The sequence below is a fragment of the Aythya fuligula genome, chromosome 6, assembly GCF_009819795.1.
Source record: "Aythya fuligula isolate bAytFul2 chromosome 6, bAytFul2.pri, whole genome shotgun sequence".
Lineage (NCBI taxonomy): Eukaryota > Metazoa > Chordata > Aves > Anseriformes > Anatidae > Aythya > Aythya fuligula.
Window position 1 is genome coordinate 21,782,947 of NC_045564.1, and position 18,055 is coordinate 21,801,001.

The window sequence follows — 18,055 nt, forward strand, 5'->3', positions numbered from 1 at the left end:
TCATAAGCAAACAAGCAAAAGAAAAACAACTGAGAAGTTATAAATGCTCTGGCACAGGGTGCCAAGTGGTTCCAAAACATGTTGGAACCAGTCTTGGCTTTTTTTTTTTTTTTTTTGGGTGGGGGGGAGGATGCAGTTAGGAACTGTCAGACTCATTTTGTAAAACAAGGCTTTGCCTGTTTTACACAAACAAAGCCTGCAGAACCATGACAGATTTCCAAGGGTGCTGGCTATGGAAAACACGGGGCTTTTGCAGAATTAGGACAATTACCTAAAAGGCACAGCGTCTCATTTTGAACTTGGCATATGTAATGGCCTGTAAAAACATTGTTCCCAGGAAGGTTGAATCATAACACTTGTTCAGGATGGGTCATTTCAAAGTTTGCATGTCACAGTTTTGCATATAAGAATGCAGGCCCTTCTAATTTGGAATGCCTTCGCTGTTGTATTTTTGTATTGTACTCTCCCAAATGCTTATAATGGGAGCTATTATAATTTAAATAAATGACTGCAGTTGTATCCAGAAGATGCATCCTGGTACAAATCTGTCCTAAAATGCTCTATAGAAAACCACTGGAAAGGTACATAGACTTTATGAGCCAGATTAATTGATGTGATGTGCCTGCTTTGTACTGCTTCTGTGAAGCAAATCAACTTTAAACACTAAGCAGCCAGATATTTAAATGGACTTGGCTTCACCAGAACTGCTCAAATAATGCAATATATCCTTGTATAAACCTAACATATCTTATATCCTTGTTTGTTAAATATATATCATTGCTGATGTTTGTTTTATAACAGCCCCTGTATGGTCTTGTGAAATCACAGTACTGAATACAGAACTACAGAACCATGTCCACACAGAATATAGGGAAGAAGAACCTTTTCTTCACAAATTGGTATTTTGCCACTAAATTAACCAGATGAAAGAGTAGTCTTTAAAGTGTCATAAACAAAACAAAACAAAACAACAAGCCCTTATAACTATGGAATTCAAGCTGACATAAATATATCCAGCTTTTCTACTTCATTGCCTCCAATGATGATGTCAAGTCAGCACAACAGGAACATTTCATGATTACTTATCAATGGTAGTTTTCAGAAAATCCAGAAATATTGCTGGATATTGAATGTACTGATTAAAGGTATATTTTTCATTATTATTCTGATCATATTCTCTACTTGCCCTGTGCCAGTACATGAGAAATGCAAATTTCAGAAACTCCATTATAATTTTTATTGCTTATCAGAAGCCTTTCTTACCCTTGAAATATTTTAGTATAGAGACAAAACAGAGTAAACATGGTCAGTGTAATGAATAATTATTGAATGGCAGAGTACAAATGCAGAATAAGATTGTTTATAAACAGGCCACTTCTTAATATTTATTGTCATCAAATACAACTACACAAAGTAATAAGCTTTCTCTATATCTAACTCATATTTCAGTCACTAAGGTTTTCCTTGTTATTTTACATTCCCTTATTGCCATTTCAATAGAGAGAGACATTAATAAGTGTATAGGAGATAATCACTTCAGTACTAAAGACTGACAGGCACTGTATTTTGCTCAAGTTGCGGAATTCCAATTCCAGTTATTCACACAAAATAAATATTCCATGCCACTTAAAAGCCTAAGTGTCTTGGAAAAACTTCAGCCTAATGAGCTACACTGGACTCACTGGCCTGCTGGTGCAATTGGTCTTCAAAGAAACCATGCTGAATTGTACCAGATATGGACTCTTCCCATTTTTTTTCCCCAAAATGTTTTTACATACAGCTGTGATTTTAACCCTTTGCTCTTTTTGTCATGTTCTTACTGTGAGCTGTTAAACAGCTTCTGTATCTGTCCAGAGATGCAAATCCCTATGTCCACTCCAAATGGAATTTGTAAATGCTTGAGTGCAGAATGTTCTAAATAAATGGGATATACTGTCATTACTTAGCACTGCGGGAAGCATTTCAAAAGCTGAAATATCCTTGCCTTCAAAAGGCAGGCAAGCTTTTAAAGAAGTGTGTGGCTTATTCTCATCCTTGTTTGCAAAAATTAATCAACATTTCATCCAGTGGAGTTCAATATTCTTCAAATCCGCGCACTTTTCAGCCTATCCCCACGTCCAGCCCTTTGTGTCAGGGTTGTTGTGTCGGGGGGTATCTGCTCAACCTATAAATCTGTGTGTCAAAACACAATCCATATCGGGAATTCTTTCTTTTTTTAAACATAAGTTAGCTTTTCTTTCCAAGTGATTAAATAAATATCGTTTTGACTGCTTAAACTCAATATGTATTTTTATCAATTAGCTGGAAGCACAAAGATTACTTCTAAATTCTCTTCAGACCCTCTGTTTAACCAGTATATGTTGCAATGCTTGGCCTGCAGCACTTCTATTTTTAGCTCTGAAGGAACAGTCTTAAATTGCCTATTTTCTGTTTACTAAAGACATTGAGCTTGTTACCATGGCAACTGTGGCAAGTGCCACAGCTTAACTGTTTTATTAAATGGATTGAAGGCACAGCTGCAAAACTTGAAAGGCCAGCACGTCAATTTTATACATAGCTCAAACTGCTATACATTCCACATTATAGCAAGAGCTACATTAGATATGAGGAGCAAGAATCCGATCTTGGCTATAATCATATAAATCTTTGTTATCTCTTCACTATCAAAAATAATAAATAAATAAATAAATAAATAAATAATGATAATAAAAAATTATGTGCAACCCAGATCAGGATCTGTTTTTGTCAAACTGCACTGCTTGTCAAGTTTTAGCGATTACCGCGTTTGAATGGATAAATTGCAGATGATGTACATTAAACCAGTCTCCATTTATCACAGAAAGACACCATCTCACAGTTGTGTTTGCATGAAGCTTTTAGCACATTATCGTATTGCTTACAGCAATCACATTATTTTTGGAACCACTATATTCTGTTAGTATAAGAGGGAATTAAATCAAAACTAATGACCTTGTCAAATGAAACTTCTATAAAAAGTTACACTGGAAGAATTAATGCAAAACATTCTTTAAATCTTTAATTAGGCATTTGAACAAGAACACCCTGAGTACTAGAGGTGTTAAGAAATTACACCTTCTGTTCATTCCAGTACATAGTATGCTCCATATTTATGCAAAGTAGGGTACTTTTTAAATCATGCTTTAACTTGTATATAACACTTAAGTCAAACACTACCAAAAAATATTGAAAATTATTACCACAACTTTGATTTTTTTATTATTTTTTTTTGTGATAGAATATAAAACTTTGTAGGATCAGATTGATAACAAATATAATTGTTAACACAAACCTAAACATTATACAGCCCCCAAAAGAATGAGAGCTAAAATAAGAATAGTGATATATTTACACCCATAAATATTTAATGAATGATTCAGCCTGTTGTAAGAGAACCAAAAGCTCAAAGAATGTTTGACATTTAGAAAAATGGGGTTCTGCTTTCTTCACTAGTATTGTGTTTGGAATGGTGTTCACATTGCTACTTTTGACATTTTAAATATGAGATTTTTTGGAAGAGGTAATAATCTGATAAATTATTGAAAGATGTATTTCTTTCTGTGAAAATGCTCCTGTTTAATTTAAAGAATAGTGTGGTTGATGTTCAATCATTAAATTCAAATAAATATTCTTCACTATCTGTTGGTGTAACTAGAATTACTGGAATGAAAAATAATTAAGTTTCCTTTCATTTATGCATTTCTTTCTTTCTTTTTTTTTTTTTTTTTTTTGTCCATCTGCAGGATCTACCTTCATCTGCAACACCCACATAATTCCAGTGAAAAATCAAGAGGGAGTAGCAATGATGTTTATTATTAACTTTGAGTATGTAACAGATGAAGAGAATGTTGCGTCTCCTGAGAAGTGCAACCCAATATTGCCATCCAAACTTGTAAATCGTAAGTTACCCATTGAAAATTCTCTGCTTACCTCTACTCTTAGCATAGAGAATAATTAACTTGAGCAATATCAATAACAAAACAAAACAAACAAACAAATATTCAGTGCAGTCACCATTGCCTGTCTCATTTAAGATAGAATTCAAGACAGTAGGAAATAAAATTTAGCAAACCTGTTATAAAGTTAGTAAGATAATCTATCAGATCTTTGGTAGTACAAACACCATTGATCTTATGTGTATTGCTAGAAAATAAAAATGCATTAAAAGGAAAACATTTTCACAGAAGTGCATTACCCTTGACAAAACTGTTAATGAACGGAAAAAAAAAAAAAAAAGCATTATGATAGAGACAAAATATTTCACCTTAACCTATTTTAAATGGAATATTTCTATTTTCCTTTCCAATTAAAAAAATAATAAGGTTTGGTTAACTTTGATTTAAAAATACAAAATAAGTTAAAAAAAAATATTTGAAGCAAAATTAAACATCTTGATTTTATCAAATTGAATTATTTGGATTGGCTTGAAGGATGTGGGTTTCTTTGGATATACAGGAAATGCTTTTGTTTTTATTCTACTTTTAAGTATTGTTAGTCAGAAATCCTTCCACAAAACAAAAGTCCTCTTCTTATGCAGTTAGACTATTTAGCTTTCTGTATATATATGTGGAACGTGTACTTTTTTTGCTGACCTTCACTCTGTGCAGAAACAGCACATGATCTTTTCTGCTTTGCATCTCCACTCACATACTCTGCTCTTACTCCAGAATTCCCGGAACGCATCCCCATTTGTCTAAGCTCTTAGTAAAGCACAGCATGATCTAACAGTGAATGTTAACGCTCTCCCCAGAGTCTGGCTGGCAAATACAACAGTTGAAAAATGCCTTTTCACACTCTAATAATCTTTAATGTTAGTATGATAAAGGGACCTGGAACCTAAATTTTCTGATAGTCAAATCAACACTTCAGCTTTCTCTAGATAGGAGACAAAGACCAACTTCACTGCAGGAACTGAGGGGAAAACTTTCCCAATGTAAGCACTAGGCACTACCTTAAGTGATGACATGCAGTTATTAGTTCAGTTATGTTGAGGAGATTGTGAGACACAGGGCTGTAGCACCGCATAACAGCATTACTAAGTTCCTTTTGATTAAAGCGGTCTCTGCTATTCTTCATAATCTAGACTATCTGCAGTGTATCCTCTGGACAAAATGCATGACATCTCATTCAAAGATCTGTGTTGTCAAAAAAAAAAAAAAACACATAAATTCCCCCTCCCCAAAATATTGCTGAATAATTCACATTTTTAAAAGATTGTAGCTTACTTCTATAATTAATGGTGATGGCCTATAAATAAGTAGTTACATTCAGTATGGAGAAAGAGCTCTGACCAAATCAATCTATATTGGCCAAAGTCATCCCAGTTACGTCTGTTTAACTTTGCAGTGGCTGTAGATGTAAAACTATGAAAAGTTACTACTACTGCAACCTAGCAGACTGCCAATAATTATTGTTTGTGAAATATCACAAGCTTTTAAAAAAGACTTTTTTAATATTCTTCATAATACATATTGTATTTTTTTTTATTTTATGCTTCCTTTCTGTATTCTGTTCTTTTTAAATGGTCATTGTTTCTTGATATCTCAAGAAAACATTTTCTTCTTCCAGTAATTTTATGGTAAAAATACACTTATCAGAAGAAATAATCAATTCAATTAGAAAAAAAAAAAAAAAAAAAAAAAAGAAGAAGAAGAAGAAGAATATACATATATATATATATAAAACTTACACCAAGTAAACCCAATTCATATTCTCTTTCTATTTCAGGTTGCCACGATTTTTCTATTTCAGGTTGCCACGATTTTGTGCATTTTCAACACTTCTGCTTTTAAATACAATTTTGTAATACAAATAAAAATATAATTTTGTAATACAATTAATGTGGTACTATTTACAAAAATAATATAACATACCAACTGGGAAAAAAAAAAAAAAAAAAAAAGAGCTTCATGTCCTGAAAAAGAGCTTTTTTTTCTGCTGTGTACACTTTCAAGTCTTGACACTTGCCATATTTTAAAGTAAAAGCTGCTAAAGAGGACACCGGCAAAAAAACACTTAGTCAAGACATTCTCTTGTTTTACAGTAGTTATGCCTGACATGCACAGGGAATTTCCTTGCTGAGTTCTTTAAAAATGCATAGCTGGGGCTCCAAGTTTTCACAACTGAGAAAGTTCAAGGTTTAAAAGGAGGGAAAAAAGGTGACTCAAACCATTTTCCAGCTAGTGGGTTCAGCCAGATGCCAGAAACTGCCATAAACTAGAGCAGGCACATGGCTGCTCTTCCACCTAGTTGTTGTGGTCTCAGAGCAGACTGTTATGTGGGCAGGATGGTGACACAATTGCTACATAGCCAAAAATTCTTCTTGGCTGATAGGATTTTCAGGAGGTCGATCTATGCAAGTTATCCAGAAAAACTGGAGATGAGTACAGGCCAATGGTAGATTTGAATTAAAACAAACAAACACAAAACCTTGAAATATAGAAAATACAAGAGGCAGACCAGTGAGGCAATACAAGGAGTCACAAAAAAAAAAAAAAAAAAAAAAAAAAAAAAAAAAATCATTTCCTAGTAAAAAACAACTTTTCTTTTCTTTTTCTTTTCTTTTCTTTTCTTTTCTTTTCTTTTCTTTTCTTTTCTTTTCTTTTCTTTTCTTTTCTTTTCTTTTCTTTTCTTTTCTTTTCTTTTCTTTTCTTTCCTTTCCTTTCCTTTCCTTTCCTTTTCTTCTCTTTTCTTCTCTTTTCTTCTCTTTTCTTCTCTTTTCTTCTCTTTTCTTTTCTTCTCTTTTCTTTTCTTCTTTCTTCTCTTTTCTTTTCTTCTCTTTTCTTCTCTTTTCTTCTCTTTTCTTCTCTTTTCTTTTCTTCTCTTTTCTTTTCTTCTCTTTTCTTCTCTTTTCTTCTCTTTTCTTCTCTTTTCTTTTCTTTTCTTTTCTTTTCTTTTCTTTTCTTTTCTTTTCTTTTCTTTTCTTTTCTTTTCTTTTCTTTTCTTTTCTTTTCTTTTCTTTTCTTTTCTTTTCTTTTCTTTTCTTTTCTTTTCTCTTTAATTCAGTTGTGTTCCCACTATAAGAAAGGCAAACAGCAGATTCTAGGATGAAGTTCATATTTCATCTTACTCTATTTAGAACATACAACGTCAGGTAAAGCAGGTGATCTGTTTTCATTGGATGACACACAAAATGGACAGTAATGTGCACTGGTTCTCAGGGGGGAAACAAAAGAAAAGAAACAAAATCCCTTCAAATCCAACAACCAATTTAGAGAATAAAAATAGAGAAGGTACCAGCCATATAACAAGTGCAATGCATCTCTGACAATCGACCAAGATAAGCAACAGCTAATGACAAAAGACAAAAGATTTCAGATTGCATTAGCATCTACCACCCAGAAGGACACAGATCATGAAAGATTTCTTTCCAGAGCTCGTTGATTGAGTTTTCTCATATTAGAGTGTCTTTTCGACATGAGAGAAAATAAAAATGACTGAGTCAGATTGCAGGAGAGAAGAACTAAGTGTACAGGAAATAAAAAAAAAAAAAATCAGTTATTTTCCTGACCCTAGAAAATAAGATAACTCTTCCATACTACCATTCCTCTTCTAATTGATTTATTAAGAGTTGACATCAAATTTATCAAGTGCAACTTTGAAAACTTTTCCTTTTTCTAAAAGCATCTGTCCTGCCAGTTGCAGACAACCATTTTGAACAAGTCCACTTATCACAGTGCTACTCATGCTGAAATCTGATACATTCTAAGAAAAAGCATTTCATGCCATATACACAGTTCATTCTGGTTTTGAAGGTTGCTACACAGAAAAGAAGGATTACAGTTTGTTAAAGTTTTCTGTGAACAAATTAAAGACCAATGGAAGGCAGCTGACATTTACTAGATTGAGCACAGAGGCTGTATTTAGTCCTGGATGGGCAGAAAATTGAAAATTTACCAGCTGAATACTGACAAATATTTTAAACAGTGTTCACAAATTATTTGGGACTGGGATCCTGTCTTTTGTTTTGTGCCAGTCTGATGGCTAACAGAGCTAAATTCTGCTTCACCATTGGGCCTGGCAGATTATGATAGATTATTTTTTCAAAAGTACGCTAAATTGCCAGGAGTTTGATGACCACATCTAGTATAAATAGAATTCTTTCTAGTCTGGTGCTCAAGAGCTCCTATCTCATATGCAGCAAAAAGCTGAATAGGCAGTAACATGAAAAGTGAAGATAATGGTTTCGCAATAGTAACGAAAAAAACCTTTCAGCTGATCCTTTTATTCCCTTTATTCTTCCTTGCAAGAATTTATCATCAGTTCTCTATGGCAGTCTGACCAGTGTTTGTATAATGAAATAGCTAAATTTTGAAAAGTCCTGGCATGCCAGGATTCATAGCCAACTGATTTTTCACTCTTTCACTGTTTCTGCATTTTGCCACAATTCTACTTTTTAATGCATGCTATTTCACTACGAAAACAAAGAAAGCTTTTCTTCATATGTCTCCTTTTTTTTAAAGAAAAAAAAAAAAAAAAAAAAAGTCATCTTTTTGTTTAAACTTCTAACCAACTTAAATTAATGCTCTATCCGTCCAATTTTTATGTTCAGAGAAGTAAGGAAATTTCTTCTGTCAGTACTTAATGCATAACTGAACAACATCCTTCTTTCCAGTGAGGGTGTTTTTGCACAATGTGCAGTTAAGGGGAGACTAACAGAAACTGATTTCTGCTATAGATGTCCATTCATCATCCAATTATTCTGTCTAATATTTGTCTCATTTGCAGATATGAGAATTCTATTGATTCTTACTTCACAGATTTAATGAGTTCATTTGCTTTTTGTGTTCTTTTTCTTAGAAAATGTAAATGTTTTATAATTCCAGAAATTAACTTCTGTAACCAAAGAGAGAGATACTTCATAACTTTATCCCACCTCACTATTTTTGTGAAGTGTTTGAAGACATAAATACTTTCTTGTTAGGTGACTGTATATTTGTTTAGGCTGTTAGAGCATTAAAATCAACATTTTGAGCTACATAGGCCCTAAAAAATTGTTTTTATTCTTATTGTAACAGTTAGTGCTTATGGGCTGTTTTCTGCCACAACTGATAAGCTAACATTTGCCTGATTGTCACTACAATGGTAAGAATGAATCCCAAAATTGTTGGTCATAAATTTTCATGAATCAAATCATTTTACAAAGTTATTTTCAACTCCTACTGAAATAATTAGGTAGGATATTTAGCAAGACATTTCCAGAGAAAGAGAACCTGCTCCTGTTAGTTTCCCTGTTTAAAAGAAAAACAGTCCTTTCTGTAGATATTCTAGAATGGACTAATTCAAGAAGATATATGATTATATACCAGTTTAGCAAAAAGCCTGTGTGAACACTTACATTATCATTTAAATTTAAGTCTACTAGTAATAGTTGCTAACCAAAATAGTCCCAAAATGAGATAAGAATTCCTGTAAAGTGTGTTGTACAGACTTCATTAAAATATTCTTTTCAATAAAGTGTTAAACTAGGATAGCTTTTGCATATGAATGTTGCTTTTAAATCATCCATTGAGGAAAGAGAATGTAAGTGTCCAATTTTATTCCCAAATCTGTCAAACATTCCAGTCTGGCCTGCTCATATACTCCATCAATTTGATCATGAATTTTTACAGAAATTTAAGGAGCCAGTGGCATGAATTAATATTTGCTCCTGGAATTTGATTCTGTTCTTCACAGCTGTAGAATATTTTGTGTCTGTAAAGCTAGTCTAGTAACTGCAAAAGATCAAAATCAATCATGACACAGAATGGACACAGAAAATCTCCAGCCATTTCCCACTGACAGCATGCCATAGATCTGAGGGCTGACTTCAATATGAAGAATGTAACTGCAATTTTTCTACTGAGTAGACCCCTTGTGGGATTGTAATGTACACACATGCACAAGATGAGAAAAAAATCTCAGAATCCTAGTTCTGAGCTGTTTTCATTCTCTGCCCCACCTAGAGCACTCTGGTTTTTTAATGACTTGTAAGCACTTTTTCTAACATTTACTCCAGACCTTTCTAAAAAAAAAAAATATATATATCCTTCTAATACGTAGGTTAAAATAAACACAGTTAGATAAGATAAATGAATAAAACTTGTGTAAAATTAACTTCCAAACTTTTTGAATAGTTTGAAGTACTAACCTAAAAGCAAATATTGGTTCCCCAATACATTGCTCATTACCTCATGGGAGAAAGCCCCAAAAGTTATTTGATTAAGCACATAATTGCATTCTGCCAAGGATGGTTATTTGGGGATTCCTTTATCATTTTATCCCTTCAAAATCTATAAGCCTATTAAACACCCTGGAATAATTTCTTGTATTTCTTCCTCTTATGCAAATGAGAGGATCTGTAATACATCCAGTCAATGCCTACTTTTTGGATCAAGTTCAAACAAAATGAAAAGGCTAATAATATTCTAAAAACAGCTTAAAATATTATTAGTAATGATTAGTAAAACTTCTCAACCAATGAGATCCTTAACGGTGCTTATACTTGAAAAATTTGTCTCTGTTCTGGTCCTAGCAATGGAGCTACATGTCAGGAAGGATGCTCACTGCAGTCACTGTAGTTACAAATAAAACAAGCACAACTGAAATTCAGATCGGGCCTTTTCTTTAAGTAAAAGAGTTAATTCAAAAACAGATACATTGTTTCTCCATGCAGAACACTGCTGTATGAGTAAACATAGCAATTTAATGAGAGTTAAGCATATATTTATTTTCTAAACAAATTTGGACAACAAAATTGTCATGAAATATTGTATACTGTCTGATGCACAGGCACTTGCCACATTGAATATGACGTGTATAAGCAATAGTAACCCCCTGACTTTGCCCGAAATGTGATGAGAAATGTGTCTAGGGTCTTATTTTTAGCTGCAACACTGGGAGCAAATTCATCATAAGTGAGGGCTAGTCAAGAAAAACTGTGTCCAGGAGGACAAAGGTTTCTATCTAGCCAACCAGTAGCATAGCTCTGACAACCCAATGTCAATATGTGTATTTGTCTCCAAGGTAAATTACACGGAATGCTAGGTGAACTGAGGCAGTGTGGAACACTTAGCAAAGGAATATAGCCAAACAACTATCAGCAGTAAAGGACAGAAGGTCCTTTGGTACCTTCACCTTCAGAGTACTCCACAAATACCTAATTAACAGAATGCTCATTAAGATAAATAAATTGTATTAAGTCTTGTTTTATGGACAGAGAAATACAAGTGCGGTGGCTAAATTTCCTTTCCTCATGGTGGTTATTTTTGGGATTCAGACTAGAAAGGAAGCCTCACTATATTCTAGTCACTGTAATTAGCTGTTTGCATTACAGCCTCTCCCAGCTAGGATCATAGCCCTATTGTGCTGTATCTTATACAAACATTCAATAAAAGCAGGCAATCTCTGCTTAAAGAGATTACAAACCAAACAAAGGGAATGACACAGCCTTCAGTGGAGGTGACTTGTGCAGCCTGGATGACAGGAAAAGGAACACAAACTGACAATAAACAGGCTGCGCAGAGACCTTGCAAATTTTCCTTTTGCTATTTAAATAGATAAGTAGTAAGTATGAGAAGTGAGCATGAAAAGGATTCCTGGTTTGAACTAGGTCCAGGAGGTCTCTTACAGTCCTATATTTTTAGTAGATGTTCTGTTTGTTCTTTTCAAGGATATTGAAAACAGGTGGGTTCTGTGAGATAACTTGAAGGCCAGGATAATGATTTTACAAAATCATCCCATTATAAGAAAGTATAAAGGTAGTCAGTTTTGTATTATTCTCTAATGGAATAACTAAATTAAGACATATTTCTCTATTATTCATAATAAGAATTAGTACAGAGAACTTAACACATCTATGCATTTTGTTAAATTGAATTAGATATTTTAATCTTGAAGAAAGAAATTAACATTTATCAGCATATCTCAAGCTTAGACTAAAAGTACTACTAGGTAGGAAAAAAAAAAAGTTGGATTTGAAAAAAAGGATTTGAGAAGCTCTCAGATGGAATATAGTTATAAGGAATATGTTCTGTTATTTAAGCGATTCAACATGGAGGAGATGATATTTTTAGGTAAGCAAACAAAATAAATCTATAGATAAAAATGAGGAGCTTTACAACCATCGCTTCTTATTTCGCATATGTAGAATTCCTACCATGATTACTTGACTCTATTAATGAGCACAGTACACAGACAAGCTGGGCATTTCAAAGACCTGAAAACAATTGGCAGAGACATGAGATGTGTAGTGAGAAGAGTTCATCCCATGAAGAGATGAAATAAGTGAGCCCTGCCAGGGATATGAAACTTCTCTGAGGTCACACTCTGAACAAGTGTCAGTGAATAAAGCATATTCTCCCTAAGGAGATTTTGAATTATTCAACTTTTTAGTAAATTTCTTCCAAACAAAACAGGCATTTCCTAGCAAAGACATGCTCCATAAGAAATAAGATTTCTGTTTCATGAGAAATAGCACATTGGTCTGGATACATCTACTTTAGTTTTCTGTCTGTATTAGCTAACCTTAAAACTTGGTAATATATATTATATTATAATATATAATAAATATATATTGATCTATGTTACAAAACTGAGTAATTATCCAAATACTTCTATATGGAGTAGTTCTTAAGTTTTCCAAATAAAAAGGCAATGTACTTTTACTTCTGCAGATTACCTATACTGAATGTGAATTCAAGATACTTGAGTTTGCTTGTAAAATGTGTGGAAATTTGATATTCAACCTTTTTTTCTTAATAGTCTCTTTATTTTCTGAACCTGTCTCTTTTAAAGCTAAAGTGTTTTGTAAATCTAGTTTAATTGTATTTCAGATGGTAACAACCTTTCGAGTGGCTCTTCTTCAGGTAAATCTACCTTCTAAAATACTATCTACTAAAGCCCTTTTATTGCTTTGTTCTGTTTCTACTACTTCAAGATCTCATTACATTTTACATAATTCTAGAAGAGTGCAAGTTAAAATGTGGCTCTTGCTCCCACTCTCTGGATACTTATTTCTGCAAAACTATGGATATAACAGCTAAACTATTAAATTTAGTATAATTATATGAGATATAAAATTCAAATGTAGTGATACTTTTCAGCTTATTACAACTGACTGAAATTTTTTTATGCTCCGAATACAAGAACTTTCAATGTATGAGACAAAATACATTGTGGAATTTGGAAGTGGTATATAAATTGACTATTAAAACAAGAGAACTTCTTCAGGCTTCCTGTCTCAGACAAAAACAACACTATCTGTTCTATGAAGTCTGGTAAGTGACATGATAAAGGGTTGAGACTTTCTGGAGAACTTTATTTAATACATGAAATGAATTCTTCCAGCTACCAAAAACCACCATGTTCTCACAGCAAGACAGCAAAACACTGTGCTAGCTGAATAAATTCTTTGCATATAATAGCTAGTGTGATGCTTGCTATTTTGTTTCTTTACAGTTATTTAATTTTTTCTTCATTTCCACTTTTAACTATGTCTAAGAAATAAAAATGCAAGTAGTAAAACCTCTGAGAGGCCCAAAATTATATTTTCATATGGCTTTTTTCACAAAACCACTGTAACACCTATACCTATAAGCTTAACATCTAGATGAATAAAATCTACTATAATGATATCTGTATTAACAAATGTGAAGAAAAACAGACTGGTAAATATACAAATGTATGTTAGTATCCAAGGATATCACCGTTCTCTCTTTTCAGAAAAACCCTGAGAACACTGTTCAGACTAGATTCACTAGCCAACCAAGCATAGCCCTGTGTGTGGTCAGAAACTTCATTCCTTCCCCATTTTTAGCTTTATCAGTCATGTTTTGATAGGCCATTTCATAGGCCTATTTGTAAGCAGGAGGATCTGGAATCATATTATTCTTTTAGCCATTCTCAATACTACTTTTCAGAAGTACAGCATCAGGACAAAAATATGATATCACTATCACAAAGATAAAATATTTTTCTCACTTACAAGGGAACATGAAGAAGATTGCTGTTACTGATACAGATAGAGTTCAAGTGCAACCTCAAATTTTAGAGAAAACGATAATAACTGAAATGCCAAAATTAAAGTAGAACTAATGTATAAAATGTATACCAATGTATAAAAAAAGTGTCTGAAGTACCTGAGAATTATAAATATATGCTTCTAAAGTTAATAATTATTCCTTCTTTTTCCTTCCTGAGAAGAAACAGATACAAATTATAAAAATTATAAAGATTAATGAGCAGAGTAAGAAAATGGTCCACTTATATATGCTTCCCTGCATTTGGGGGGAAAGAACTGGGGAGAAGAAGGAAAAAAAAAAAAAAAAAAACACTACCATAATTGACTCTTTCTGTAATTCTCTCAGTGTAAAATACACTGTACCACAGGTATCATGCTATTCCTTAACATGGGCAGCTCAGAGTTTAGTTTGGCTCTTCAGCCTAGAACAAGTTGTGCATCACACCAGAAAACAGTTCTGACAGTTTCTACAACTTAATTTATCTTGTGCAAACTTTTTCTGCATTTGAGCTCCTTTGATTTGATTTTGGAAAGAGAAAGCCACAAACATAATAGACTAAATCTAGCTATGGTGCCACTTATTTTCCCTTTTGCTGACTTACCTGAAGCCAACTTTTCTACCTTTCTACATCAGCAAGAAAGTAACAATACTAGAGATACTAAAAAATCTAGCTTAACCCCTTTGAGGAGTCATTATGACCTCCCAGCTGCTATCTGGGGTTACTCTTCTGCAATACTCAGGGTAGGAAATTGGAAATTCTACGTGCATTGAAATGGAATAAACAGACTTTGTAGCAGAACCTAGCATCTACCAGTAACCCTAAAACCACTGCAGAAATAACAGCAAAACTAAAGATCTCTCAGTTGGAGGTGTTTCTTTGACTTAACTACTGTGTCTAGTATGTAAGCAAGCATTTCCATCACTAGAACTTTAAGAAGAAACAACACTGCAGCAAGGCAATATTCAGGCCAAATAGTTCCCTTCACAAAATGCCTACACAGAATAAATAGGAAAACTATTTGCCTTGCAAGTATATTGGTTTATGAAAGAAATTCTTTTTCAGATATGTTTTTTGCTGGAGTACACCATTTTCAGAATGAAATTTGTATTCATGGGACAGGGAATTTGCAACCATAATCAGAGCTGGTAATAAAGTCTTTTTGGACCAAGCTTCCTTCCTTCCTTCCTTCCTTCTTTCTTTTTCCTTTTTTTCCCTACCACAAAATTCTATATGATGGTATTTAGTGTTTAAAAAGTGACATTTTTCATTGATGTTAACATTTCTGATTACAACACTTCAAAAAACAGTAGTCTTGCTTTTCCATATAAGGACAGCTTTTTCCTACACTTTTTTTCTCTTAACTATCAAAACATTTTATTTTGTTATCAATTTGAAACCTTCACTTTACTTCTAATTCTTTAATATAAAAAATTAAAAATAAAAGCAAAGCAATTTTGAAGACTAAGCTTTTGTCTTAATCTTGAGAACAATAAAATAACACCTTTTAAAAAATACATTTGGGGTAGAAAGTCCAATTAGTCCTAAATGTAAGAGGAGACACAGCACTAGTTTAATAGATCAAGTTCATCTTATCTTTCTAACATGGAAACAAATATTTTCAAGATATTTTCATTCAGTGCCATTCTTTAGGTCTGATGTTACAAATTATTGTATTTTCTAAGAATAAGAAGTTCCCTAACTCTGTAAAGACTTCAGATTCCTGGCAGAGAAATCAAGTGATGACATGTATGAGTATATGTCATAAGTATAAAAATTTTTATACCTTGAAAATGCTGAAGGAGCTTAAATATTTTAGGCTCCATGAATTCTAAATATCTTCCCCTCTGAGCTCCCAAAATATGAGACAGAATACAAAAGTCTTTCAGAAGGCAAGAAAAGTCTATTTGAATTTGGGACTTTGGAAATAACTACATCTGCCAACAGTTTAGAAGTGTCCTTTCTTATCGGAAAAGTATTTTTGACCAAGCTCTACTATTTAGAAAGTCTAAGGGTTAGCTGGGCTGGCACAGGGAGTAAGTACAACCAGCAGATTAAGTCAGTTGCAAATTACTTATTTAGTGAAGCAAGGTTTGAAAGGAGGAGGTGGAAGCCTGGAATTGTGACTCAGCCTCAACAGCTTTCTTCAATTGCTTTTAGCAAGCCACAATTATACAAATCTCTGACTCAGCATTAAGAAGAACTTGGCAATCTAGTTTGCATCTTCAATAATACATAAGAATTTACATCTCAAAAATATTTTTGTCTTATAAGCTAAGATATATATGGTCTGACATCATACCTACAGAGTGCAGGTGTTGTCCACTTTCAAACAAAATATTTTACCCTATACACAATATGACGGGAAAGCTTCTGCTGAGCCTTTTGGTCTGTACTGGGACATCAGGCCTGGGGCCATGAATTTTGCTTCATGCCAAATTGTATTATTACTGAGCTAAGCAAGGAAGTGTGATGTAAATTAGATAAATTCTGAATGGGCCTCCTGACAGCTTTAGCAGCAGAGCTGTAGGAGAGCACTGAATGTTCAACACATCAATGAGTTCATTACGTGTAACCTGAAGAATAACAGCAATACTCCTCCCCACTACAGAATATTCAAGTTAAAAAGCAGGAACTAGGGACGTTAATTTTTAGAGCATTTATTAGCGTTTACGAGCAAAAAGTAAAAGTAAAAAGTAAAAAGTAAACTAGCGTTTAGTAGCAAAAAGTTACTCATTTAAGTTTTCTATTTCGTGCCCAAGAATCATAGCAAGAAGCAAAATTCTCACTGAGTATTCTTTCCAGTTCAACTGCAGTTAGACAGCTGAATCAGTAATGCAGTATAACATGGTCATATTAACTTGGTGAAGCAGAAAAGACCATCTGCACCACCATGAATATAACTAAAAGAGAGTGCCAGCAAAAAGCCTTTAACAGTGTCTAATGCCAGAAAATCTTATGAATGGTATTTTTAAGATCAATGTAATTGATAAAAAAAGGGTTTTTACTATTTGTTTCACCTTTGATTCAATATGCTTGCAGAACTGATTTATAAAGTGCTTCACAACTCAATTCTATGTACATTCAAAATAATAAAATCATTTTGTATGTACTTCACTGATTTCAACTGTGAGCAATCTGTTTAAGAATAGTCAGAAGAAATATGCATGCTCCCAAGGTGCACTCTACTGAATATCAGTGTGCGGATTGAAAATTGGCACCTTTAGGTGCTGTTTGTGAATCTGATATACACTGTATTGTTGTGTTAGTTTATGCATTAGAGTAATAGATTCAGTACTAAACATTTGGAATACAACAAGCTTTTTCAGAAAATCCCTGACTGAAATTGTCAAGAAAATAAAAGGAAGATTGTTACATGGAATCACATTTTAACACAGGAAAAAAAGGGTTGGAATAAATGGCCAGATTTCTCAATATCGAGATGGTATCAGTAGGCCCCTCCCCACCCACCCACCCCACCTCCCCTAACCCCACCCCCTCTTTACTGTTAAGTACATTTTCAAATATTAGGAGAAAGAAGGTGAAAATGGCAAAGTGAGAGTTTACTGATATCATAAAATTAATCAGAATATGATATGAGTATGATATGAAATTTACAGGCATATCCTACACTATCAGAGGTCTTGCAATGTCTTGTACATGGACCTGCAGTGTCATCTAGTATAGCAACCTTAGGCTTTATACAGCTTTTACTTTAAGAGCAGGGCACTCTCACTTTTATCTATTTAAAATTCAAAAGAAATTCAATACCAAACACATAGGACATTCATTTGAAAATGTTAAATGATTTAGCTGTCATCAATTGCTCTGTTTTAGCTGTTGTGTACAGGCATCAATAAAAGAATATTTCAAAACATTTCAATATGAAGTGATAAATCTCAGTGCTAAATATTAATGAACATTAGCTAGCTTCAAACACTGGTGATTAAAACTGACTGAATAAGATAAAGAGGGAACAACAAGACATTCGTGACATCCTCTGAGAAATTATTTTGATATCAATCCACTGTAGAAAACA

The 18,055-nt window shown here is 33.4% G+C and overlaps 1 protein-coding gene across 7 annotated transcripts in view; it reads left to right on the forward strand.

The window, feature by feature from the left end:
• Positions 1-18,055, forward strand: part of KCNH7 (potassium voltage-gated channel subfamily H member 7) — a 220,038-nt gene that overhangs the window by 125,081 nt on the left and 76,902 nt on the right. For 4 of the 7 annotated variants that reach the window (XM_032189876.1, XM_032189878.1, XM_032189877.1 and 1 more), the window contains exons 3-4: positions 3,762-3,917; positions 12,831-12,863. In XM_032189876.1, coding sequence (XP_032045767.1) covers positions 3,762-3,917; positions 12,831-12,863 — 189 coding nt within the window. The remainder of the gene's footprint in view (positions 1-3,761; positions 3,918-12,830; positions 12,864-18,055) is intronic. The other 3 variants (XM_032189879.1, XM_032189881.1, XM_032189882.1) reach the window with 1 other exon arrangement.